This window comes from Scyliorhinus torazame, chromosome 8 (assembly GCF_047496885.1).
Source record: "Scyliorhinus torazame isolate Kashiwa2021f chromosome 8, sScyTor2.1, whole genome shotgun sequence".
NCBI lineage: Eukaryota > Metazoa > Chordata > Chondrichthyes > Carcharhiniformes > Scyliorhinidae > Scyliorhinus > Scyliorhinus torazame.
In genome coordinates, this window is record NC_092714.1 from 149,077,529 (window position 1) to 149,102,977 (window position 25,449).

At 50.5% G+C, this 25,449-nt stretch overlaps 1 protein-coding gene across 1 annotated transcript in view; it reads right to left on the reverse strand.

Moving 5' to 3' along the window:
• The window catches only part of ace2 (angiotensin I converting enzyme 2), a 134,992-nt gene that overhangs the window by 70,810 nt on the left and 38,733 nt on the right, over window positions 1-25,449 (reverse strand). Inside the window, exons 2-5 of the mRNA XM_072514347.1 lie at window positions 17,919-18,077; window positions 15,881-15,974; window positions 937-1,080; window positions 734-846 (exon numbers count right to left, since the gene is read on the reverse strand). Of these exons, the coding sequence (XP_072370448.1) occupies window positions 734-846; window positions 937-1,080; window positions 15,881-15,974; window positions 17,919-18,077 (510 nt within the window). The remainder of the gene's footprint in view (window positions 1-733; window positions 847-936; window positions 1,081-15,880; window positions 15,975-17,918; window positions 18,078-25,449) is intronic.

Consider the following 25,449-nt stretch of genomic DNA (forward strand, 5'->3'; position numbering starts at 1 on the left):
CTCCAACCTTCTGCTGAGATGTCGGGGGTTAGGAGAGCAGGAAACATCTCCTCCTCAGATTAGGATTTCCTGCCAACTGTAAATAAGACAGAAAGCTGGTGAATCTGGTTTTGCCTCAAAAGAATGGCCTTCTTCCAGAATCCAGCTAGAATACTGCCCCACCGGGGTGACCATAGTATTCACTTGTTCAATTGTTTAGTGTTTGATAATGTGCGTCTGTTGACTCTTCTCTGTGCTATTTGTAAAGCCAGGGTATGGTTTAAGAGAGAAAGAGAAAATAAAATAAACTGGAAACTGGTGCAATAGACATTTGTAAACCAAGTCCTATTCATATATCTGTCATCTCTGCATATCTTCGAGGTCCAAAACACAACCACGACCATTTATTAGCTTCCAAATACTCAATTCAGTTGGTATAAGACTTGTTTGTTTCCATATTTCTGTGGCTTAAGGGAACACTGGCGTCAGACACATCAAAGTGTTTCAGAATCGCAGTTGACATAGGGGCTGGTTTAGCACAGTGGGCTAAACAGCTGACTTGTAATGCAGAACAAGCCAGCAGCGCAGGTTACAATTCCCGTACTGGCATCCCTGAACAGGCACCTGAATGTGGAGACTAGGGGCTTTTCACAGTAACTTCATTGAAGCCTACTTGTGACAATAAGTGATTATTATTATTATTATCATGTGTAGAGTATAGACAGAAAATGTGTCGAACTTAAGAAAGTTTAACCTTTTTAAGCAAACTGTTCACATCCCTCAGCAGGTCCTTTCGACCGTATGCATATTTTCCAACATCATCAGTTTCATAGTTGCCTCTCCAGTAATCACCATAGTCATCATAGCCTGCAGAGCAAACAAACAAGTTAGTGTTTAACAGCGGATTCCTCACATGAATTCCCAAAGGCTCAAATATCATTGGTTTATTTCAGTTACCATTCATTCGTGCTGCCTTGTTCTTCAACTTTGCATATCCTTCATAGAGTGGTCGCAGTTTTTTCCCCACATTCACTCGCCAACCTTCCCAGGCCCAGAGTCGTTCGTTGTAATCCTTGCTATCTGACATTAGCACGGTCAACCCTGAATAACAGCAAACGATGCAGAATCTTGTAAAAGCATCAAAGGAAAGATGAGCTGACAAATTATCTTTCACAATAAAAACCATGGTCTAATTTACAATCGTTAGTCGGTTCTGGAGCTGGTTAATTGACGATTGCATTATCTCAATTACAGATACCTGGAGCTCTGTTCTTCAAATCACAGAATGGTTACACCAAAGAAGTCCATTCAGGCCCTTGAGTCCACCTGACTCTCTGCAAGAACAACTCAGCTAGTCCCACCCTGCTTTTCCCAAGTAGGATCAAAAAAAGTCTTTTCATACAATGATCAATTCCCTTCGGAAATCCCAGTTGAACCTGCCTCCCTCACACCTTCAAGCCCCGCATTTCTGATCCTCACCACTCGCTGTGTGAAAAATATTTTTCTTCATGTCGCCATTGCTTCTTTTGCCGCGTGTTTCTTGGCGGCACGCCATTCACTGGCGGTAGGAGAACAGGTCCACAGGTCATTGAAAGGGGCAACACAGGTGGAGAAGGTAGTCAAGAAGGCATACGGCATGCTTGCCTTCATTGGCCGGGGCATTGAGTATAAGAATTGGCAAGTCATGTTGCAGCTGTATAGAACCTTAGTTAGGCCACACTTGGAGTATAGTGTTCAATTCTGGTCGCCACACTACCAGAAGGATGTGGAGGCTTTAGAAAGGGTGCAGAAGAGATTTACCAGAATGTTGCCTGGTATGGAGGGCATTAGCTATGAGGAGCGGTTGAATAAACTCGGTTTGTTCTCACTGGAACGAAGGAGGTTGAGGGGAGACCTGATAGAGGTATACAAAATTATGAGGGGCATAGACAGAGTGGATAGTCAGAGGCTTTTCCCCAGGGTAGAGGGGTCAATTACTAGGGGACATAGGTTTAAGGTGAGAGGGGCAAGGTTTAGAGTAGATGTACGAGGCAAGTTTTTGACGCAGAGGGTAGTGTGTGCCTGGAACCCGCTACCGGAGGAGGTGGTGGAAGCAGGGACGATAGTGACATTTAAGGGGCATCTTGACAAATACATGAATAGGATGGGAATAGAGGGATACGGACCCAGGAAGTGTAGAAGATTGTAGTTTAGTCGGGCAGCATGGTCGGCACGGGCTTGGAGGGCCGAAGGGCCTGTTCCTGTGCTGTACATTTCTTTGTTCTTTGTTCTTTGATTCTCACTTCCAGCCACTTGTCAATGGAATTTCCCATTGAAGCCACCCCATGTTCCGGGAAACCCGCAGGCAGGGGTGCTCTGCCACCGGCAACAGAGAATCCCGATGGCCAGGGAATTCTGGCCCAAATCCCTGCTCAAACATCTCTTCTCTAAAGGGGAACAGCCTTAGCTTCTCCAATCTATCCACCTAACTGCAGTCTTTCACCCTCGTGAATCTTTTCTGCGCTCTCTCTCAAACGCCTTTCCATGGTAGCTAAAGCGTCCAATACTGCCAGCAATATTCCTATTCAAGCTGAACATACGTTTTATACAGCTTCAACATAACTCCTTACCTTGGTACTCTATGCCCGTATTGATAAAGTCCAGGATACTGTATATTTATTCAGCACTTTCTCAGCCTGCCCTGCCATCTTCTATGATTTGTCCACAAGTACCCCTCTGTTCCCTACACCCACTTTACAGTTCCACCCTTTATTTTATATTGTCTCTCCACATTCTTCTGACGAAATGAATCACTTCATACTACTCTGCATTAAATTTCACCTGTCACTTGTCCACCCAACCCTTCAACCTGCTTTTGAAGTTCAACACTATCCTCACAGTTCACAACACTGCATTTCCAGAGGGTCAGTACTGAGGGAGTGCCGCACTGTCAGAGGGTCAGTACTGAGGGAGTGCTGCACTGTCAGAGGGTCAGTACTGAGGAAGTGCTGCACTGTCAGAGGGTCAGTACTGAGGGAGTGCTGCACTGTCAGAGGGTCAGTACTGAGGAAGTGCTGCACTGTCAGAGGGTCAGTACTGAGGAAGTGCTGCACTGTCAGAGGGTCAGTACTGAGGAAGTGTTGCACTGTCAGAGGGTCAGTACTGAGGGAGTGCTCCACTGTCAGAGGGTAAGTACTGAGGGTGTGCTGCACTGTTCAGAGGGTCAGTACTGAGGGTGTGTTGTACTGTTAAAGGGTTAGTACTGAGGGAGTGCTGTATTGTTGAAGGGTCAGACTGAGGGAGTGCTGCACTGTCAGAGGGCCAGTATTGAGGGTGCATGGAACTGTCAGAGGGCCAGTACTGAGGGATTGTTGCACTATTGGCGGGTCAGTACCGAGGGAGTGCTACACAATCGGGGGTCAGTATTGAGGGAGTTCTGCATTGTTGAAGGGTCAATACTAAGGGAGTGCTACACTATCAAAGGGTCAGTTCTGACACTGTGCTGCACCATTGGAGGGTCAGTACTGAGGGAGTGCTACACTGTCAGAGGGTCAGTTTTGAGGATGCGCTGCACTGTTGGAGGGTCAGTACTGAGGGAGTGCTGCACTGTTGGAGGGTCAGTACCGAGTGATTTCTGCACTACCAGAGGGTCAGTACTGAGGGAGTGCTGCACTGTTGGAGGGTCAGTACTGAGGGAGTTCTGCACTACCAGAGTGTCTGTACTGAGGGAGTGCTGCACTGTTGAAGGGTAAGTATTGAGGGAACATGGGGCTGCTACACTACCAGAGGGTCAGTACTGTGGGAGGGTCAGTACTGAGAGTGTGCTGCACTGTCGGAGGGTCAGTTCTGAGGAAGTGCGGCAATGTTGGAAGGTCAGTACTGAGGGAGTGCTGCACTGTTGGAGGGTCAGGACTGAAGGAGTTCTGTACTACCAGAGGGCGTGTGGGAGTGCTGCACTGTTGGATGGTCAGCATTGAGGGAGTGCGACACTGTTGGAGGGTCAGTACTGGGGGAATTCTGCATTGTCAGAAGGTCAGCACTGAGGGGGTCCCACACTATCTCAGGGTCAATACTGAGGGAATGCTGCATTGTTGGAGGGTCAAGACTGAGAGGGTCCCACACTATCGCAGGGTCAATACTGAGGGATTGCTGTATTGTTGGAGGGTCAGGACTGAGGGAGTGCTGCACTGTTGGAGGGTCAGTACTGAGGGAATTCTGCACTACCAGAGAGTCTGTACTGAGGGAATACTGCAGTGCTGGAGGGTCAGTACTGAGGGAGTACTGCACTGTCGGAGGGTAGGCACTGAGTGAGTGCTGCACTGCTGGAGGGTCAGTACTGAGGGCGTTCTGCACTACCAGAGGGTCTGTACTGAGGGTGTGCTGCACTGTTGGAGGGTCAGTACTGAGGGCGTGCTGCACTGTCAAACAGACAGTACTGAGATAGTGCTGCACTGTCAGAGGGTCAGTACTGAGGGAGTGCTGCACTATCAGAGGGTCAGTACTGAGGGAGTACCACGCTGTCAGAGGGTCAGTACAGATGTGTTGGGTACTCTGCTACACAGACGAACCAACATGGTTGCGAATGGTACAACTGTTTTATTGCTAATATTTATTTACAGTGGTAAACTGTTTACTGAGGTTCGATCATAACCCTAGAATCTGTGGACCTATTCCTAATACTATCTTGTAGTGGCACTCAGCACATGGTGGATGTCTGAGTGGCTTGCTATGAGCTCTGTGTCCTGAGCTGTCTCCTGCTGGAATGCTCAGGAAGTGTCGTGTTCCCTGTTTTGTACTGTGTATGCTCTTGCCTGTGATTGGCTGTGGTGTTGTGTGTGTGTTGATTGGTCCGTTGATCTGTCCATCAGTATGTATGTGCTATGATGTTTACCTGAATATCATGACATCCCCCCTTTTGTACAAGAACATGTGCCTATGTGGTTATAAATAGAGATGTGTACTGAGTGCAGCTGAATGTGTGTGTGTGCAATATCTACAGCATGTACATGGGGCTAAACTATATACAAGGGGCGATGTCGGGTGCGACATAACAACGAGGTTGTACCATAAACAAAGAACGGGGAAATGTTGAACGACAAAAACGAACTCTTGTAACGACAAGGAAGAACAGAAACATATTAACACAGTGGTATTATGAGTTCAATGTACAAACAGGCTCATAAGTCCAGTCTAGTAGGTGGGCGACGAATTCGGGTTGACCGCCTCAAGGGTGGGCCTGGATCCACCGGCTGAGGAATGGGCCTGGCCACGGGCGATGACAGAAGGGGCATGGTGGCAGGAACCTACACAAAGTTGATATCAGGAACAACAGGAGGGCGTGGTGCAGGTGTAAGTTCCCGTAGCGAGCGTGGAAGTAGGCGAAGATCCCGGCGATTGCGTCTACGAATGGATCCATCAGGCATGCGAACCAGGAACGAGCGGGGAGCAACGCATCGGAGAACTTCAACAGGTGCTGACCAGCCACCTTCTGGCAGGTGGATGCGGACGTCGTCTCCAGGCGCCAGGGCGGGGAGATCAGTTGCCCGTGTGTCATATGCCATCTTCTGGCGAACGCGCTGCTGTTGCATTCTGTGTAGTATCGGAGCATGGTTGGTTGTGGGCGCCAGAATGGATGGCACAGTGGTCCTGAGGGCGCGACCCATCAACAGCTGGGCTGGTGAGAGGCCAGTGGCTAGTGGGGCCGAGCGATAGGCCAGCAGGGCTAGGCAGAAATCCGATCCGGCAGCAGCAGCCTTGCAGAGGAGCCGCTTGACGATGTGAACGCCCTTCTCCGCCTTTCCATTGGACTGGGGATGCAGAGGGCTGGACGTCACGTGTGTGAAGCCATACGAGGCAGCAAAGGACGACCATTCCTGGCTGGCAAAACAGGGCCCATTGTCCGACATGACAGTAATCGGAATGCCGTGGCGAGCGAAGGTGTCTTTGCAGGCCCTTATGACAGCGGACGATGTTAAATCGTGTAGGCGTATGACCTCTGGATAGTTGGAAAAGTAATCAATGATGATTACATAGTCCCTGCCAAGCGCGTGAAAAAGGTCCACACCCACCTTCGCCCAGGGGGACGTCACCAGCTCATGGGGCTGAAGCGTCTCAGGAGGCTGCGCCGGTTGAAACCTTTGGCAGGTGGGGCAGTTGAGCACCATGTTGGGAATGTCATTGCTGATGCCCAGCCAGTATACAGCTTCTCGGGCCCTCCGTCTGCACTTCTCGACCCCCAGATGGCCGTCGTGTAGTTGGTCGAGGACCAGCTTGTGCATGCTGTGCGGAATCACAATCCGGTCCAGCTTTACAAGGACACCATCAATGACGGCCAGGTCATCCCAGACATTGTAGAATTGTGGGCACTGCCCTTTGAGCCACCCACCCGTCATGTGGTGCATCACACGTTGTAGAAGGGGGTCAGCCGCAGTCTCCCGGCGAATACGGGCCAGACTGGAGTCATCAGCTGGCATATTTGCCGATGTGAAGGCCACCTGCGCTTCGACCTGACAGACGAACCCCTCCGAGTCGGGCGGTGTGCTCACTGCTCTGGATAGAGCATCCGCAATGATAAGGTCCTTTCCCGGGGTGTAGACCAGTTGGAAGTCATACCTCCTGAGTTTAAGTAGGATGCGCTGGAGGCGAGGGGTAATCTCGTTCAGGTGCTTATTTATGATGCTGACCAGGGGGCGATGGTCAGTCTCAACGGTAAACTGGGGGAGACCATACACGTAGTCATGGAACTTGTCTATTCCGGTCAGCAAACCCAGGCACTCCTTTTCGATCTGCGCGTAGCGCTGTTCTGTGGGGGTCATGGCCCGCGAGGCATAGGCGACCGGAGCCCATGACGCAGTGTCATCCCGCTGTAGGAGTACCGCCCCAATGCCGGACTGGCTGGCACCAGTGGAAATTTTAGTGTCACGAGATGTGTCGAAAAACGCCAATACCGGGGCTGTGGTGAGCTTAATTTTGAGCTCCTCCCATTCCTTCTGGTGTGTGGGCAGCCACTGGAACTCCGTGGACTTCTTGACGAGGTGGCGCAGAGCCATCGTGTGGGAGGCAAGGTTGGGAATGAACTTCCCCAGGAAGTTGACCATGTCTAGGAAGCGTAACAAGGCCAATTTTGATGGTATCAGACAGGAACTTTCAGAGGTAGATTGGGGGAGACTGTTGGCAGGCAAAGGGACAGCTGGTAAATGGGAGGCTGTTAAAAATGTGTTAACCAGGGTTCAGGGTAAGCACATTCCCTTTAGAGTGAAGGGCAAGGCTGGTAGAAGTAGGGAACCCTGGATGACTCGAGATATTGAGACTCTGGTCAAAAAAAAGAAGGAGGCATATGACGTACATAAACAACTGGGATCAAGTGGATCCCTTGAAGAGTATAGAGATTGTCGAAATAGAGTTAAGAGGGAAATCAGGAGGGCAAAAAGGGGACATGAAATTGCTTTGGCAAATAATGCAAAGGTGAATCCAACGAGCTTCTACAGATACATAAAGGGAAAAAGAGTAACTAGGGACAGAGTAGGGCCTCTTAAGGATCAACAAGGACATCTATGTGCAGAGCCACAAGAGTTGGGTGAGATCCTGAATTAATATTTCTTATCGGTATTCACGGTGGAGAAAGGCATGGATGTTAGGAAACTAAGGGAAATAAATAGTGATGTCTTGAGAAGTGTGCATATTACAGAGGAGGAGGTGCTGGAAGTCTTAAAGCGCATCAAGGTAGATAAATCCCCGGGACCTGATGAAATATATCCCAGGATGTTGAGGGAGGCTAGGGAGGAAATTGCGGGTCCCCTAACAGAGATATTTGAATCATCGGCAGCCACAGGTGAGGTGCCTGAAGATTGGAGAGTGGCGAATGTTGTGCCCTTGTTTAAGAAGGGCAGCAGGGAAAAACCTGGGAACTACAGACCGGTGAGCCTAACATCTGTAGTAGGTAAGTTGCTTGAAGGTATTCTGAGAGACAGGATCTACAAGCATTTAGAGAGGCAAGGACTGATTCGGGGCAGTCAGCATGGCTTTGTGCGTGGAAAATCATGTCTCACAAATTTGATTGAGTTTTTTGAGGGGGTGACCAAGAAGGTAGATGAGGGCAGTGCAGTAGACGTTGTCTACATGGACTTTAGCAAAGCCGTTGACAAGGTACCACATGGTAGGTTGTTGCAGAAGGTTAAAGCTCACGGGATCCAGGGTAAGGTTGCCAATTGGATTCAAAATTGGCTGGACGACAGAAGACAGAGGGTGGTTGTAGAGGGTTGTTTTTCAAACTGGAGGCCTGTGACCAGTGGTGTGCCTCAGGGATCAGTGCTGGGTCCACTGTTATTTGTGATTTATATTAATGATTTGGATGAGAATTTAGGAGGCATGGTTAGTAAGTTTGCAGATGACACCAAGATTGGTGGTTCAGTGGATAGTGAAGAAGGTTATCTAGGATTGCAACGGGATCTTGATCAATTAGGCCAGTGGGCCGACGAATGGCAGATGGAGTTTAATTTAGATAAATGTGAGGTGATGCATTTTGGCAGATCGAATCAGGCCAGGACCTACTCAGTTAATGGTATGGCGTTGGGGACAGTTATAGAACAAAGAGATCTAGGAGTACAGGTTCATAGCTCCTTGAAGGTGGAGTCGCAGGTGGACAGAGTGGTGAAGAAGGCATTCGGCATGTTTGGTTTCATTGGTCAGAACATTGAATACAGGAGTTGGGACGTCTTGTTGAAGTTGTACAAGACATTGGTACGGCCACACTTGGAATACTGTGTGCAGTTCTGGTCACCCTATTATAGAAAGGATATTATTAAACTAGAAAGAGTGCAGAAAAGATTTACTAGGATGTTACCGGGATTTGATGGTTTGAGTTATAAGGAGAGGCTGGATAGACTGGGACTTTTTTCCCTGGAGCGTAGGAGGCTTAGGGGTGATCTTATAGAGGTCTATAAAATAATGAGGGGCATAGATAAGGTAGATAGTCAACATCTTTTCCCAAAGGTAGGGGAGTCTAAATCTAGAGGGCATAGGTTTAAGGTGAGAGGGGAGAGATTCAGAAGGGCCCAGAGGGGCAATTTCTTCACTCAGAGGGTAGTGAGTATCTGGAATGTGCTGCCAGAGGTAGTAGTAGAGGCGGGTACAATTGTGTCTTTTAAAAAGCATTTAGATAGTTACATGGGTAAGATGGGTATAGAGGGTTATGGGCCAAGTGCAGGCAACTGGGACTAGCTTAATGGTAAAAACTGGGCGGCATGGACTGGTTGGGCCGAAGGGCCTGTTTCCATGCTGTAAACTTCTATGATTCTATGATTCACTGCTTTCTAGTCTGCCGGCTGCGGCATGGCTGTAATGGCGCTGACCTTGTCTGCATCCGGACGGACCCCTGACCGGGAAATGTGGTCCCCCAAGAACTTCAGCTCGGTTTGGCCGAAAGAACACTTGGCTCGGTTGAGGCGCAGGCCGTTTTCCCGTATGCGCGCTAAGACGTGCTGGAGACGATTGATGTGCTCCTGTGGTGTGGTGGACTAGATGATGACGTCGTCCACGTAGACGCGCACCCCTTCGATGCCCTCCCTCATCTGCTCCATGATCCTGTGAAAGACTCGGATGCCGAAATGATGCCAAATGGCATTCTGTTATAGCAGAACCTGCCAAAAGGGGTGTTGAAGGTGCACAGCTTTCGGCTGGACTGATCCAGTTGGATCTGCCAAAAACCCTTCGAGGCATCCAGTTTTGTGAAGATTTTAGCCCGAGCCATTTCGCTCGTGATCTCTTCCCGTTTGGGTATGGGGTAGTGTTCCCTCATGTTGTTGTTGAGGTCTTTTGGATCAATGCAGATCCGGAGCTCGCCGGAGGGCCTCTTAACACACACCATGGAGCTGACCCATGGCGTGGGCTCCGTGACTCGGGATAGCACCCCTTGGTCCTGGAGAACCTGCAGCTGCTGCTTGAGGCGGTCTTTGAGTGGCGCTGGGACCCTGCGAGGTGCGTGAATGACCGGGGTGGCGTCCGGTTTGAGCCGAATTCTGTAGGTGTAGGGCAGTGTTCCCATGCCCTCGAATGCCTCCTGGTTGTGGGCGAGGAGTGATTGGAGATGCGCCCTGAATTCTGCATCCGGGAAGTCAGATGTGCCTTCTGGAGACAGAGCGTGGACTCGTTGCACGAGGTGGAGAACCTTGCATGCCTGTGCGCCTAGCAGGGAGTCCTTTGATGACCCGAATATCTCGAATGAGAGTGTGGCCGTTTGTGTGTCGCCTGGAGCTGGCAGGATCCCATAGCTGGGATAACGTTCCCATTGTAGTCGACCATCTTGCACCGGGATGGCCGAATTGGTGGTCTGACCTTCATGGCGTAGAAGGCTGACCATGCTATGAGGTTGGCGGAGGCGCCAGTGTCCAGACGGAATGTTATCGGTGATCGGTTGACCGTTAGGGTGGCACACCATTCATCACCCGGACTGACAGTGTTCACTTGCAACGGCTGGTGGGTCCTGGCTGGAGACATCCGGTTCCCATCAATGACCGAAACACGGAAGGCGTCCCAGTCGTCTGTGTCACTGGTCTGAATATCGTCTGGGCACGACTCGTAGTAAGGAGGCTGAATGGTCCGCACGTCCCTGCGAGGTTGTCGGAATTGGGGAACATTGGCAGGTTGAGCTGCTCGACAGCAGGCAGCGTAGTGGCCCATCTTGCCGCAGCGGAGGCATTGTCGGTTTCTTGCGGGACATTGCCGCTTTAAATGTGCGGCTCCGCAGATGCCGCACGTCGTGACGTCATGGCGTTCGTTGCGCCACCGCGCATGTGCAGTTCGGTCTTGCGTCGAGCGCGCCTGCGCATCACGTCCCTCTTTGTCGACGTCGTTTTTGGCGCGCACAAACGTGGGAGGCCTCGAAAAGCGTGCGAAATGGCCTCCCTCGTCCAGGCCGCGGGCCGGGAGGAACTCAATCGCCTGGACCCGTTCGGCCTCGTAGGACGCCTGCCTCGCCGATCCGGCCGCGTAGGACCCCTGCCGCGCCGATTCGGCCGCCTGAAACTGGGAGTAGCGGCTAGTCGCGTTTTCATGCAGGACACAGGCTTCGATTGCGGAGGCTAGGGTGAGGCCTTTTATTTTTAAGAGCTGCTGGTGTAAGGTGCCCGAGGTGACCCCAAAAACGATCTAGTCCTGAATCATGGAATCGGAGGTGGTGTCGTAACCGCAGGACTGCGTGAGGATACGGAGAAGCGCAAGGAAGGGTTGAAAGGGCTCATCCTTACCCTGCAGGCGCTGCTGGAAGCGATACCTCTCGAAACTCTCGTTGACCTCGACGTTGAAGTGTTGGTCGAGTTTGAGAAGGACCGTCTTATACTTGGTCTTGTCCTCACCTTCCGCGAACACCAGGGAGTTGTAGACATGGATGGCGTGTTGACCTGCCGTGGAGAGGAGGGCGGCGATTTTCCTGGTGTCTGAAGCGCTCTCCTTTTTGTTGGCTTCCAGGAAGAGCTGGAAGCGCTGTTTGAACAGCTTAAAATTAACGCCGAGGTATCCAGCGACTTGTAGCGGCTGTGGTGTGCTGACAGTGTCCATGGCGCAGGATGGCAGATTCCGGAGGATCCGTAGGTAGGTCCCACAGTTACTCCTGGTACTATGATGTGTTGAGTACTCTGCTACACAGACGAACCAACACGGTTGCGAATGGTACAACTCAGTTTTATTACTAACATTTATTTACAGTGGTAAACTGGTTACTGAGGTTCGATCATAACCCTAGAATCTGTGGACCTATTCCTAATACTATCTTGTAGTGGCACTCAGCACATGGTGGATGTCTGAGTGGCTTGCTATGAGCTCTGTGCCCTGAGCTGTCTCCTGCTGGAATGCTCAGGAAGTGTTGTGTTCCCTGTTTTGTACTGTGTGTGCTCTTGCCTGTGATTGGCTGTGGTGCTGTGTGTGTGTTAATTAGTCCGTTGATCTGTCCATCAGCATGTATGTGCTATGATGTTTACCTGAATATCATGACAAGTACTGGGGGAGTGCTGCACTGTCAGAGGGTTACTGCTGAGGGAGTGCCGCACTGTCAGAGGGTCAGTACTGGGAGAGTGCTGCACTGTCAGAGGGTCAGTACTGAGGAAGTGCTGCACTGATGGAGGTAAGTATTGAGGGAACATGGAACTGTCAGAGGGTCAGTACTGAGGGGCTGCTACACTACCAGAGGGTCAGTACTGTGGGAGTGCCGTACTGTTGGAGTGTCAGTACTGAGGGTGTGCTGCACTGTCGAAGGAAAGGTACAGAGGGAGTACTCCGCTGCACTGTTGGAGGGTCAGTACTGAGGGAGTTCTGCACTACCAGAGGGGTTGTGGGAGTGCTGCACTGTTGGATGGTCAGTATTGAGGGACTGCTACACTGTTGGAGGGTCAGTACTGAGGGAATTCTGCATTGTCAGAGAGCCAGCACTGAGAGGGTCTCACACTATCGAGGGTCAATACTGAGGGATTGCTGCATTGTTGGAGGGTCAGGTCTGAGGGAGTGCTGCACTGTTGGAGGGTCAGTGCTGAGGGAGTTCTGCACTACCAGAGGTTCTGTACTGAGGGAATACTGCAGCGTTGGAGGGTCAGTACTGAGGGAGTATTGCACTGTCGGAGGGTAGGCACTGAGTGAGTGCTGCACTGCTGGAGGGTCAGTACTGAGGTGTAGCCAGTTAAAATGGCTAACTCCCGATTTAGAATGGCCAACCCCGATTTAAAATGGCGAACGGAAAAGGCTGATGGGAAAATCAGCCAACAGGACTAAAACAAACAGCTGCAGGTAAAACAGTGTATTCGCCCCTGGGGAGGCCAGACAGGATCGATACCTGCAGCCATCAGCATAACAACACACCAGCCATCTGAATATTAATTAGCAATCCCCGGGAACAATGTGCAACAAATTAGACACTCAAAGCCAACCCAGACTTTTCGGCGCCAGCAGGAGCCTACACAAAGAGAGGTGAACGACCACCCCACAACCGCCCATCGATCAAGGAATCGCTCCAGCATTGGAGAATATCGAACCTAAGTGATTGGGACAAAGTCCAATCACTTGGAACCAGGTACAGGGTCCGCCCCGAAAGGCGGGAAGCCCCTGGGGACTATAAGAATAGAGTCCAAGTTCAAATCGATCTCTCTCTGCACCCTCCGACACCCTTCGACACCCTTCTGCTGACCTTCTGCAACAACCGCTCAAATCGTAAGTCTTACTTCAACGCTCGCTATGAGATAGGCACTCCTAGCTATCGATCTGTACCAGCTTTGAATCCCGCAGGCTCAGAACCCATACGAAAGGCCATTTGTTTCCCTGACCTGGTGGGCCATTTCCAAAGTTAAGTATTGGCCTGTTAGTTGTAGGAAGTAGCTTAGAAGTAGAATTTATGTATAAGTATTGATTACTGTATATAATAAATGTGCGTTGATTTAACTCTTACTAAGCGGGTGTTGGATTATTGATCATTACTCGGACTTGAACCACGTGGCGGTATCAGAAAGATACCTGGCGACTCAAGAGCAAAGGTGATAGAACAGAGCAATTAAACTAAGGCTAAAATTCAGAGCAACAGAGGGTGTTCTGCACTACCAGAGGGTCTGTACTGAGGGAGTGCTGCACTGTTGGAGGGTCAATACCGAGGGTGTGCGGCACAGTCAAACGGACAGTACTGAGATAGTGCTGCACTGTCAAAGGGTCAGTACTGAGGGAATGCTGCATTTTCAGAGGGTCAGTACTGAGGGAGTACCACACTGTCAGAGGGTCAGTGCTGAGGGAGTTGTGCACTGTCAGAGGATCACTGCTGAGGAAGTGCCGCACTGTCAGAGGGTCAGTACTAAGGGAGTGCTGCACTGTCAGAGGGTCAGTACTGAGGGAGTGCTGCACTGTTGGAGGGTCAGTACTGAGACAGTGCTGCATTGTCAGAGGGTCAGTACTGAGGGAGTGCAGCAATGTTAGAGGGTCAGCACAAACAAAGAACAAAGAACAAAGAAAAGTACAACACAGGTACAGGTCCTTCGGCCCTCCAAGCCCGTGCCGACCATGCTGCCCGACTAAACTACAATCTTCTACACTTCCTGGGCCGTATCCCTCTATTCCCATCCTATTCATGTATTTGTCAAGATGCCCCTTAAATGTCACTATCATCAGTACTGAGGCAGTACTGCATTGTCAGAGGGTCAGTACTGAGGCAATGCTGCACTGTTTGAGGTGGAGTATTGCGAGACTGTTGCACTGTTACAATTCCGACATTCAGACTGATATTAAGCTGTGGTTTTGGCTGCTTGTCTAAGGCTCCAGTCGAGCTTGTGCCTTCATCTACCAAGGAGTGAAGTTTGGAATTCTTTCGTAAACCTCTCCTATTCTCCATAATTCTTTACTACACTGCTTCATACCTATTGCACTGACTAAGCTTTCAGTCGTCTCCCTAACATTTCCTAATATAGTTAGTATTTATTTGCAGGATACCTTGTGTAATGAGCTGGGACATTTTGCTATGTGAAAGGTTTGTTATCAATACTTTCCCTGAGTGTGATGGTGCTGGATATCTCAGTAAAATCAGAGAACTGAACAGCAACTCGGTCTCTCATCTCAGCCTTAGCATCTGGTGAAAGGTGCATCTTGTCTGCCCAGACATAGAGAGTTTAATATTTCTGACCAGCACTTTTCTCACAATTCCTGCCTGCGCAACGGAGCCTTAGAACCCACATAACACCTTAAATACATACTCCACATACAGCAGCTTAACCCTGCATTGTACGCTTGAACTGTCATTTACACTGTAGGCATTTATGTGTGAGATATGTAGAATATATATATATATCTATAGATACTTGTGTATGTGTGTCTGTGTGTGGTTTGTGTGAATGTACGCTTTGTATGTATGTAGGGTGTATGCAATTATATGACGTGTATGTATGATATATGATTATGTATGTGTGTATGGTGTGTGTGCATATAATATATGTGTGTGTGTAAAATGTGTGATTGAGTGTGTGTCTGTCTGTGTATGTGTATCTGTTTGTGAGTGTCGATGGTGCGTGTGCGTATAATGTGTGTGATTTATGTGTGTCTGCATAATATGTTTAAGTAAATGTGTGCATATATAATGTATGTGTCTGTTGGGACTAAGTCTGTGTATGTGTGATGTATATGTGTGTGTATAATGTGTGCGTACAATGTGTGCATGTATAATGAATGTGTATGTGAGATGTGTGTTTCTGTATGATGTCTATGTATGATGTGTGTATGAATGTGTGAGTGTGCATGAGTATATGCATATGATGTGTGCATATGATATGTACATATTTTGTGCATGTATAGTGGGTGTGTTTACTGGGTGGGTATATGATGGGTTCAAGTGTGCTGTGTATGAATATGATGTGTGCATATATGTGTATGTATAATATGTGTATGATGTGTGTGTATATTGTGTGCAGGTGATGTAAGCAGTGTATGATGTGTGTGCCTGTGCTTGTGTGTATGATGTATGTGGTGTGTGTGTGTATGATGTCTTCATGTATGCATGTGTGTGTGTACAAATGTGTGTGTGTGTACATATGAGCCTGTGTGTATATATGTGTGGGTGGGTGTGTCTGTGTGTTTATGATGTGTGTGTTTCTGTGCATGTGTGTATGTATACGCATGTGTCTATGATGTGTGTGTATGTCTGCAAATGTGTGCCTGTGTGTGTCAGTATATGTGCGTGTGCCTGTGCGTATGTATGTGTGTGCATGTGTGTTGTGCAAGTGTGTGCTTCTGTGTGTATGTGGGTGTGAGTGTGGGTGAGTGTAGGTATGTGTGCCTGTACGTGTCTGTGTGTGTGCGGGTTGTGTGAGTTTGTATACATGTGACTGTGCATGTGCATGTTTGTGTTTGCGTGTGTGCCTGAGATACACATGAGTGAGTGTCTGGGAATGAACTGAGAAGTATCAGATACCTGGCTCCAGTTCCATACAGTGAGAGGGTTCAGCTGGATTGCAGACTATGCCAGTGCTGTAGATAGAGACCATTTCATTCTGAATTTGGTTCAGCTGTAATCATAACAATGACAAGATGATGAGCATTCTCCCACTATCCAGGGACATGCTAGATTCAACAGAAAGTTTCCTCACGCACTCAATTTTCCAAATGGACATGATATTATCTCTCATGCCCACCCCTGGGTTGGGCAGAAAAGGGTTGTGAGAATTGGGGTGGGTGTGGTTTAAAAATTAAAAAGTGTGGGTCAATTCACCAACAGGCTATGTACACCTGTTTCCATTTCATGGCAAGTGAGTGTCAGTCTCCTCCAGTGCAATTAGAATGTTGAGTTAACATGTGGGTTTCATCGGCTTAGGAAACCCATCAGTAAAAGGGAGGTGGGAGATACCGGCTCAAGAAGGTAAGATCCTTTCTCAGAGCTCCTTGTGGGCCAGTAGAAGCAGAAATTCTCTTCCCTGGCTGCTCAAGGGAGCCTTTGGCCCCCACACTCCCAATACTTAGGGCGGCATGGTAGCACAGTGGTTAGCACTATTGCTTCACAGCTTCAGGGTCCCAGGTTCGATTCCTGGCTTGGGTCACTGTCTGTGTGGAGTCTGCACGTTCTCCCCGTGTCTGCGTGGGTTTCCTCCGGGTGCTCCGGTTTCCTTCACACAGTCCAAAATGTGCAGGTCAGGCCAAGATGAATTGTCCCTTAGTGTCCAAAAAAGGTTAGGTGGGGTTACTGGGTTACGGGAATAGGGTGGAGGTGTGGACTTAAGTGAGTGCTCTTTCCAAGGGCCGGTGCAGACTTGATGGGCCGGATGGCTTCCTTTTGTACTGTGATCTTCACAGACTTTTTCTTCCCTCTGTGGGGAATAGGGGGGAAATGTTGGCCGGTTGATTGTCAACCACATCACCACCACTCCTTTATGTGGGCAACAAGTCCTGGAATAGGATTGGAACCAGAGCATCTCACTCAGAAGCAGACACAGAACCCACAGAGAGCCATAAATGCTCTTTTACTCCAAACTTTCCGCATTGTGCTCTCTCTTTCTACACACCAGCACCTAGAATTCATTTCAGGCAACAATCACAACCTTTCTCTCTTTCACCCACAAAAAACAATCTTCCTTCCTCCGACAATGGCTCTCTCACCGGGCACACCCCAATCTCCAGTCTCCCCCACGTGGTCCCAAGGGGAGAATCCCGATGGCTCCGTGGCCTGTAGGCTGCTGCATTTGGTTTCCTGCTCATTGCCTGACTGTCAATTGGCCGGTTGTTAGGCAGGAATTCGAACAGAAAAAACTAAATCTCCAAGATTGGCAATGGCACCTATAGATATTCACCCCCTGTTATCCTCCCTCACCCCTACACCTACCCTCCTCCACTCGTCCCCTCCTCCATCCACACTCCCTACCCTCCTCCACCTCATCTGCACACTTCAACCCCCTCATTATACATTCTGTCTCCCAACCTCCCCCCCTCCACCCTGTTTCTCACAGTTCCTGGCGCCCACTTCCCACCCTTCCGGGCACCAACTCCCCACCCTGCCCGGCATCAACTCCACAACCTTCCCTGTACCCTCTCACCATCCTTTCTGGCACCTATTCCTGACCCTTTTCTGCACCCACTCCCCACCCTTCCCGACACCTTTCATCGAGTATTGAATTGAAAAACGGTCTGTGTTTAATCTTCATTCTAACTAATTGGCCCATTCAGCAGCACCTACAGGCAGATCATGGTTTTAGCTGAAGTAATTAAAGGTGATTTAATGTTTGGTGCTAGCCTGTATCTGTAAATATTTCCACTAATCCTAAAACTGGGCCAAAATTCTGTTCCATTTCCGCCAACAACCAGCCAAGAGCTTTGACAAAGAGTCACCCTGACTCGGAACGTTAGCTCCCTTCTCACTTCACAGGTGTTGTCAGACCTGCTGAGATTGCCCAGTATTTTCCGTTTTTGTGCTAAAATTCTCTTTACCAGATCAATGAGTCAGTATTTCACTGGTCACTTACTTGAGTCAATTCGGTTGGAGATAAAACCCCAGACCCTTTGTCCTGAAGCATCTGAAGCTGCAGTTTGATTTTTTTGTCTTTTATCTCACTGATCTTAAACTTGCTGGAATCATTGGAGGCTTTTTGGTAATACGCAGACCACTCAGCACCTGCTATATCCTGGTGAAATAAAGTGCGGAGTCAGTCATATTAGATTTCTGCCCAGTGAGAGACATGCAGAGTCAAGTAGATTCACAATCTGTGTCAACACTCTCTGTGTGCATTACATTAGACCCCTCACTTATCACTAGGGTCACATGGAGAGCTGTACTGCTGGACAACAACAAGCTGCATTTAAATAGCAGCGATGGTACAGTGGAATGTCTCAGGGTATTCAAGGGAACATAATCAGAACTAAAGTGATACCAAGTCACAAAGTGGGATTTAAGGGCAGGCCACCCAAAGTTTGATTAAAGAGGTAGATTTTAAGGAGCATTTTAAAGTAAGAGACAGGGACAGGAGATGGAGAGGTTTAGGGATGGTGCAGCAGTTAAAATTGTGGTTATAGAACAAAGAACAAAGAACAAAGAAAAGTACAGCGCAGGAACAGGCCCTTCGGCCCTCCAAGCCTGTGCCGACCATGCTGCCCGTCTAAACTAAAATCTTCTACACTTCCGGGGTCCGTATCCCTCTATTCCCATCCTATTCATGTACTTGTCAAGATGCCCCTTAAATGTCACTATCGTCCCTGCTTCCACCACCTCCTCCGGCAGCAAGTTCCAGGCACCCACTACCCTCTGTGTAAACAATTTGTACATCTCCTCTAAACCTTGCCCCTCGCACCTTAAATCTATGCCCCCTAGTAATTGACCCCTCTACCCTGGGAAAAAGTCTCTGACTATCCACCCTATCTATGTCCCTCATAATTTTGTAGACCTCTATCAGGTCGCCCCTCAACCTCCATCGTTCCAGTGAGAACAAACCGAGTTTATTCAACCGCTCCTCATAGCTAATGCCCTCCATACCAGGCAACATTCTGGTAAATCTCTTCTGCACCCTCTCTTAAGCCTCCACATCCTTCTGGTAGTGTGGCGAACAGAATTGAACACTATACTCCAAGTGTGGCCTAACTAAGGCTCTATACAGCTGCAACATGACTTGCCAATTTTTATACTCAATGCCTCGGCCAATGAAGGCAAGCATGCCGTACGCCTTCTTGACTACTTTCTCCACCTGTGTTGCTCCTTTCAGTGACCTGTGGACTGTACACCTAGATCTCTCTGACTGTCAATACTCTTGAGGGTTCTACCATTCACTGTATATTCCCGACTTGCATTAGACCTTCCAAAATGCAGTACTTCACATTTGTCCGGATTAAACTCCATCTGCCATCTCTCCGCCCAAGTCTCCAAACGATCAAAATCATGCTGTATCCTCCCGACAGTCCTCATCGCTACCCGCAATTCCACCAACCTTTGTGACGTCCGCAAACTTACTAATCAGACCAGTTACATTTTCCTCCAAATCATTTATATTTTCTACGAACAGCGAAGGTCCCAGCACTGATCCCTGTGGAACACCACTAGTCACAGCCCTCCAATCAGAAAAGCACCCTTCCATTGCTACTCTCTGCCTTCTATGACCTAGCCAGTTCTGTATCCACCTTGCCAGCTCACCTCTGATCCCGTGTGACTTCACCTTTTGTACCAGTCTACCATGAGGGACCTTGTCAAAGGCCTTACTGTGGTAGTACCAGGTATTGAGGTACCTAAGAGGCTGATGGCCATTGGTTAGACCCAGGAGTCTACCATTGGCTGTTGTACGTAGCTCCGCCTTAAGGAACGGTGCTGTCCCAGCAGCCTTCACTTTCTGTATCGAAGCTGCTGGGGAACAAGTTCTAGTAGATTAAAGCCTTCAATTATGAAATCACTTCGTCTTGAGTGTAATTGATCGCGCATCAATTTAATCTACTAGACTTAAGCTGGAAGAATGGATCTCCGAATCAAACCGGAGTGCCTACAACTCAGCCCCCAGGTGGAGAACTCTGCTGCAATTTTTAAACACTGGCTGGTGTGCTTTCAAGGCTACCTCGAGACGGCCGGAGGCACCCCCACAGAAGGACAGAAAATGCATCTCCTGCGCTCAAGGTTCAGCCCTGGGATCTACCCCCTTATCGATTGGATTGGATTGGATTTGTTTATTGTCACGTGTACCGAGGTACAGTGAAAAGTATTTTTCTGCGAGCAGCTCAACAGATCATTAAGTACATGAGAAGAAAAGGGAATAAAAGAAAATACACAATAGGGCAACACAACATATACAATGTAACTACAAAAGCACTGGCATCGGATGAAGCATACAGGGTGTAGTGTTAATGAAATCAGTCCATAAGAGGGTCATTTAGGAGTCTGGTGACAGAGGGGAAGAAGCTGTTTTTGAGTCTGTTCGTGCGTGTTCTCAGACTTCTGTATCTCCTGCCCGATGGAAGAAGTTGGAAGAGTGAGTAAGCCGGGTGGGAGGGATCTTTGATTATACTGCCCGCTTTCCCCAGGCAGCGGGAGGTGTAGATGGAGTCAATGGATGGGAGGCAGGTTCGTGTGATGGACTGGGCGGTGTTCACGACTCTCTGATGTTTCTTGCGGTCCTGGGCCGTACAGTTGCCATACCAGGCTGTGATGCAGCCTGATAGGATGCTTTCTATGGTGCATCTGTAAAAGTTGGTAAGAGTCAATGTGGACATGTCGGATTTCCTTAGTTTACTGAGGAAGTATAGGCGCTGTTGTGCTTTCTTGGTGGTAGCGTCGACGTGGGTGGACCAGGACAGATTTTTGGAGATGTGCACCCCTAGGAATTTGAAACTGCTAACCATCTCCACCTCGGCCCCGTTGATGCTGACAGGGGTGTGTACAGTACTTTGCTTCCTGAAGTCAATTACCAGCTCTTTAGTTTTGCTGGCATTGAGGGAGAGATTGTTGTCGCTACACCATTCCACTAGGTTCTCTATCTCCCGCCTGTATTCGGACTCATCGTTATTCGAGATCCGGCCCACTATGGCCGTATCATCAGCAAACTTGTAGATGGAGTTGGAACCAAGTTTTGCCACGCAGTTGTGTGTGTACAGGGAGTAGAGTAGGGGGCTAAGTACGCAGCCTTGCGGGGCGCCGGTGTTGAGGACTATTGTGGAGGAGGTGTTGTTGTTCATTCTTACTGATTATGGTCTGTTGGTCAGAAAATCGACGATCCATTTGCAGAGTGGGGAGCCAAGTCCTAGGTTTTGGAGCTTTGATATGAGCTTGGCTGGGATTATGGTGTTGAAGGCGGAGCTGTAGTCAATAAATAGGAGTCTAATGTAGGAGTCCTTGTTTTCGAGATGCTCTAGGGATGAGGGTAGGGCTAGGGAAATGGTGTCTGATGTGGACCGGTTGCAGCGGTATGCGAATTGCAGTGGATCAAGGCGTTCTGGGAGTATGGAGGTGATGCGCTTCATGATCAACCTCTCGAAGCACTTCATTACGACTGAAGTCAGGGCCACTGGTCGGTAGTCATTGAGGCACGTTGCCTGGTTCTTCTTTGGCACCGGTATGATGGTGGTCTTCTTGAAGCAGGTGGGGACCTCGGAGTGGAGTAGGGACAGGTTAAAGATGTCCGTGAATACCTCTGCCAGCTGGTCCGCGCAGGCTCTGAGTGCACGACCAGGGATCCCGTCTGGACCCGTCGCCTTCCAAGGGTTCACTTTCAGGAAGGCCAATCTGACTTCGGAAGCTGTGATGGTGGGTATGGGTGAATTATGGGCTGCTGGGGCACTCGCCAGCGGATTGTTGGTTACCTGCTCGAACCGAGCATAGAATGCATTGAGCTCATCGGGGAGGGGTGCGCTGCTGCCAGAGATACTGTTCGGCTTCGCTTTGTAGCCCGTTATGTTGTTTCGTCCTTGCCACAACCGCCGAGAGTCTGTCTGTGACTCTAGCTTGGTTTGATATTCTCTCTTGGCATTCCGGATGGCTTTGCGGAGGTCGTACCTGGATTTCTTGTATAGGTCAGGGTCGTCTGCCTTGAACGCCTCAGATCTGTCCTTCAGTAGGGAGGCGGAGAACTATGATGCCGCGATCGAACTGCTAGAAGGGCATTATATCCGCCCTGTAAATCAGGTCTACGCTCGTCACCTGCTTGCGACTAGATGGCAAAGCCCCAGGGAATCATTGGAAGATTTCTATGGGGCGCTACTGGTGCTGGGCCGAAACTGTGGCTGCCCGCTAGTTTCGGGGAGCGAGCACACGGATCTTTTAATTAGGGATGCCTTCGTAGCAGGTATGAGCTCCCCAGATATTCGCCGAAGACTCCTAGAAAGGGACACTCTGGGACTTAGAGAGGCACGGGCCCTGGCAGGGTCCATGGATGTTGCCTACAGAAACACGCAGTCCTATGCGCCCGACCACGCGGCGGCCCCCTGGGCTGCGTGGCACCCCGCAGCGGCAGCCCCACAGACCTTCCCCCTGACCCCGCAGGCCTGCGCTACGAGACGGCCCGCTAACGGCGCCGGGCCCTGCTGTTTCTTCTGCGGGCAGGAGAATCATCCCCGCCTGCGCTGCCCGGCCCGCACCGCCACCTGCAAAGGGTGCGGCAAGAAGGGCCACTTTGTGGGGGTCTGCCAGGCCCGCGCCGTAGCCGCGGTCTCCAGCGACTATGGACCGCAGCGGCAACCCCCCCTTCAGGCCCCGACCGGCCAGCGCTCACCGCCACCCCCCTATCCTAGGGCCACGTGCGATCCACGGGCGCAGCCATCTTGCCCCCCGGACACCACGCTGGATGGGTGGGTGCTACCATTTTGTCCATCGCTGCCGCCATCTTGTTCATCCCCGGACACCATGTGCGACCCATGGGTGACGCCATCTTGGATGGGGCCCCGGGGCCCCAGGCCCCCAGCACGGCCGACTACACGCTGCCCGATCAGAACTCGCAATTGCTTCATCTGGCCTCGGTGACACTGGACCAAAGTCGACCCCGGACACTCGCAACAGCTACAACGACGGTCTTCATCAATGGCCACGAGACGTCTTGCCTGATTGACTCTGGGAGCACGGAAAGCTTTGTTCACCCCGACACGGTAAGGCGCTGTTCACTTGTAACCCACCTTGTAAATCAAAGGATCTCCCTGGCCTCCGGGTCACACTCGGTGGAGATAAAGGGGTTCTGCCTAGTGAACCTCACTGTCCAAGGCAGGAAATTCAACAATTTCCGCCCATACGTCCTGCTGCACCTCTGTGCGGCTACCCTCCTGGGGCTAGACTTCCAATGCCACCTGCAAAGCCTGACCTTTAAATTTGGCGGCCCTATACCTCCCCTTACTGTCTGCGGCCTCGCGACCCTTAAGATCGACCCGCCTTCCCTGTTTGCGAACCTCACCCCGGATTGCAAACCCGTCGCCACCAGGAGCAGGCAGTACAGCGCCCAGGACCGGACCTTCATCAGGTCCTAGGTCCAAAGGCTGCTGGGGGAAGGGGTCATCGAAGCGAGCAACAGTCCCTGGAACGCTCAAGTAGTGGTGGTAAAGACCGGGGCGAAGCATAGGATGGTCATAGACTACAGCCAGACCATCAACAGGTTTACTCAGCTGGACGGGTACCCTCTCCCCCGTATAGTCGACCTGGTAAACAGGATCGCATAATACAAGGTCTTCTCCACGGTGGATCTCAAGTCCGCCTACCACCAGCTACCCCTCCGCACTAGTGACCGCAAGTACACTGCCTTTGACGCAGATGGGCGGCTCTATCAATTTTTAAGAGTTCCCTTTGGTGTCACTAATGGGGTCTCGGTCTTCCAGCGAGAGATGGACCGAATGGTTGACCGGTACGGCTTACGCGCAATGTTCCCGTATCTGGATAACGTCACCATCTGCGGCCACGACCAGCAGGACCACAACACCAACCTCCGCAAATTTCTCCAGACCACGAAAACCCTTAATCTGACTTACAATAAGGATAAATGCGTGTTTAGCACCGACCGTCTAGCCATTCTAGGCTACGTAGTGCGAAGTGGAATTATAGACCCCGACCCTGAGCGCATGCGCCCCCTTATGGAGGTCCCCCTCCCTCACTGCCCCAAGGCCCTGAAGCGCTGTCTCGGGTTCTTCAGCTATTATGCACAGTGGGTCCCCAACTACGCAGACAAAGCCCGACCCCTAATCCAGTCCACAACCTTCCCCCTGTCGACGGAGGCCCGCCAGGCCTTCAACAGCATCAAAGCAGACATTGCAAAGGCCACGATGCACGCCATCGATGAGCCCCTCCCCTTCCAGGTCGAGAGCGATGCGTCCGACGTAGCTCTGGCGGCCACCCTCAGCCAAGTGGGCAGGCCCGTGGCTTTCTTCTCCCGTACCCTCCATGCTTCCGAAATTCACCATTCCTCGGTCGTAAAAGAGGCACAAGCCATAGTTGAAGCTGTGAGACATTGGAGGCATTACCTGGCCGGCAGGAGATTCACTCTCCTCACGGACCAACGGTCGGTTGCCTTCATGTTCGATAATGCACAGCGGGGCAAGATTAAAAACGACAAGATCTTGCGGCGGAGGATAGAACTCTCCACCTTCAACTACGAGATCTTGTACCGTCCGGGGAAGCCAAATGAGCCTCCTGATGCCCTGTCCCGCGGCACTTGTGCCATTGCACAAGTGGACCGCCTCCGATCCCTCCACGAGGACCTCTGCCACCCGGGGGTCACTCACGTTTTCCATTTTGTCAAGACCCGCAACCTGCCCTACTCCATCGAGGAGGTCAGGTCAGTCACCAGGGACTGCCAAATCTGCGCAGAGTGCAAACCGCACTTCTACCGGCCAGAGAGGGCGCACCTGATAAAGGCTTCCCGTCCCTATGAACACCTCAGCATGGATTTCAAAGGCCCCCTCCCCTCCACCGACCGCAACACGTATTTCCTGAACGTGATTGACGAGTACTCCCGGTTCCTTTTCGCCATCCCCTGCCCAGACATGACCACAACCACCGTCATCAAGGCCCTCCAGGGTATCTTTACACTGTTCGGTTTTCCCGCGTACATACACAGTGAAAGGGGGTCCTCCTTTATGAGCGATGAACTGCGTCAATTCCTGCTCAGCAAGGCCATCGCCTCGAGCAGGACGACCAGTTACAACCCCCGGGGAAACGGGCAGGTAGAGAGGGAGAACGGAACGGTATGGAAGACTGTTTTACTGGCCCTACAGTCCAGGGATCTCCCAGTCTCCCGCTGGCAAGAAGTCCTCCCTATGGCCCTCCACGCCATCCGGTCGCTGCTCTGTACAACCACAAATCAGACACCTCATGAACGTCTCCTTGTTTTCCCTAGGAAGTCCTCCCTCCGGGACCTTGCTCCCAACCTGGCTAGCGACACCCGGACCCATCCTGCTTCGGAAGCAGGTGCGGGCGCACAAGTCGGACCCGTTGGTCGAGAGGGTCCACCTGCTGCACGCTAACCCCCAGTACGCCTACATGGCGTTCCCTGACGGCCGGCAAGATACAGTCTCCCTTCGGGACCTGGCGCCCGCCGGAACACCACGCATACC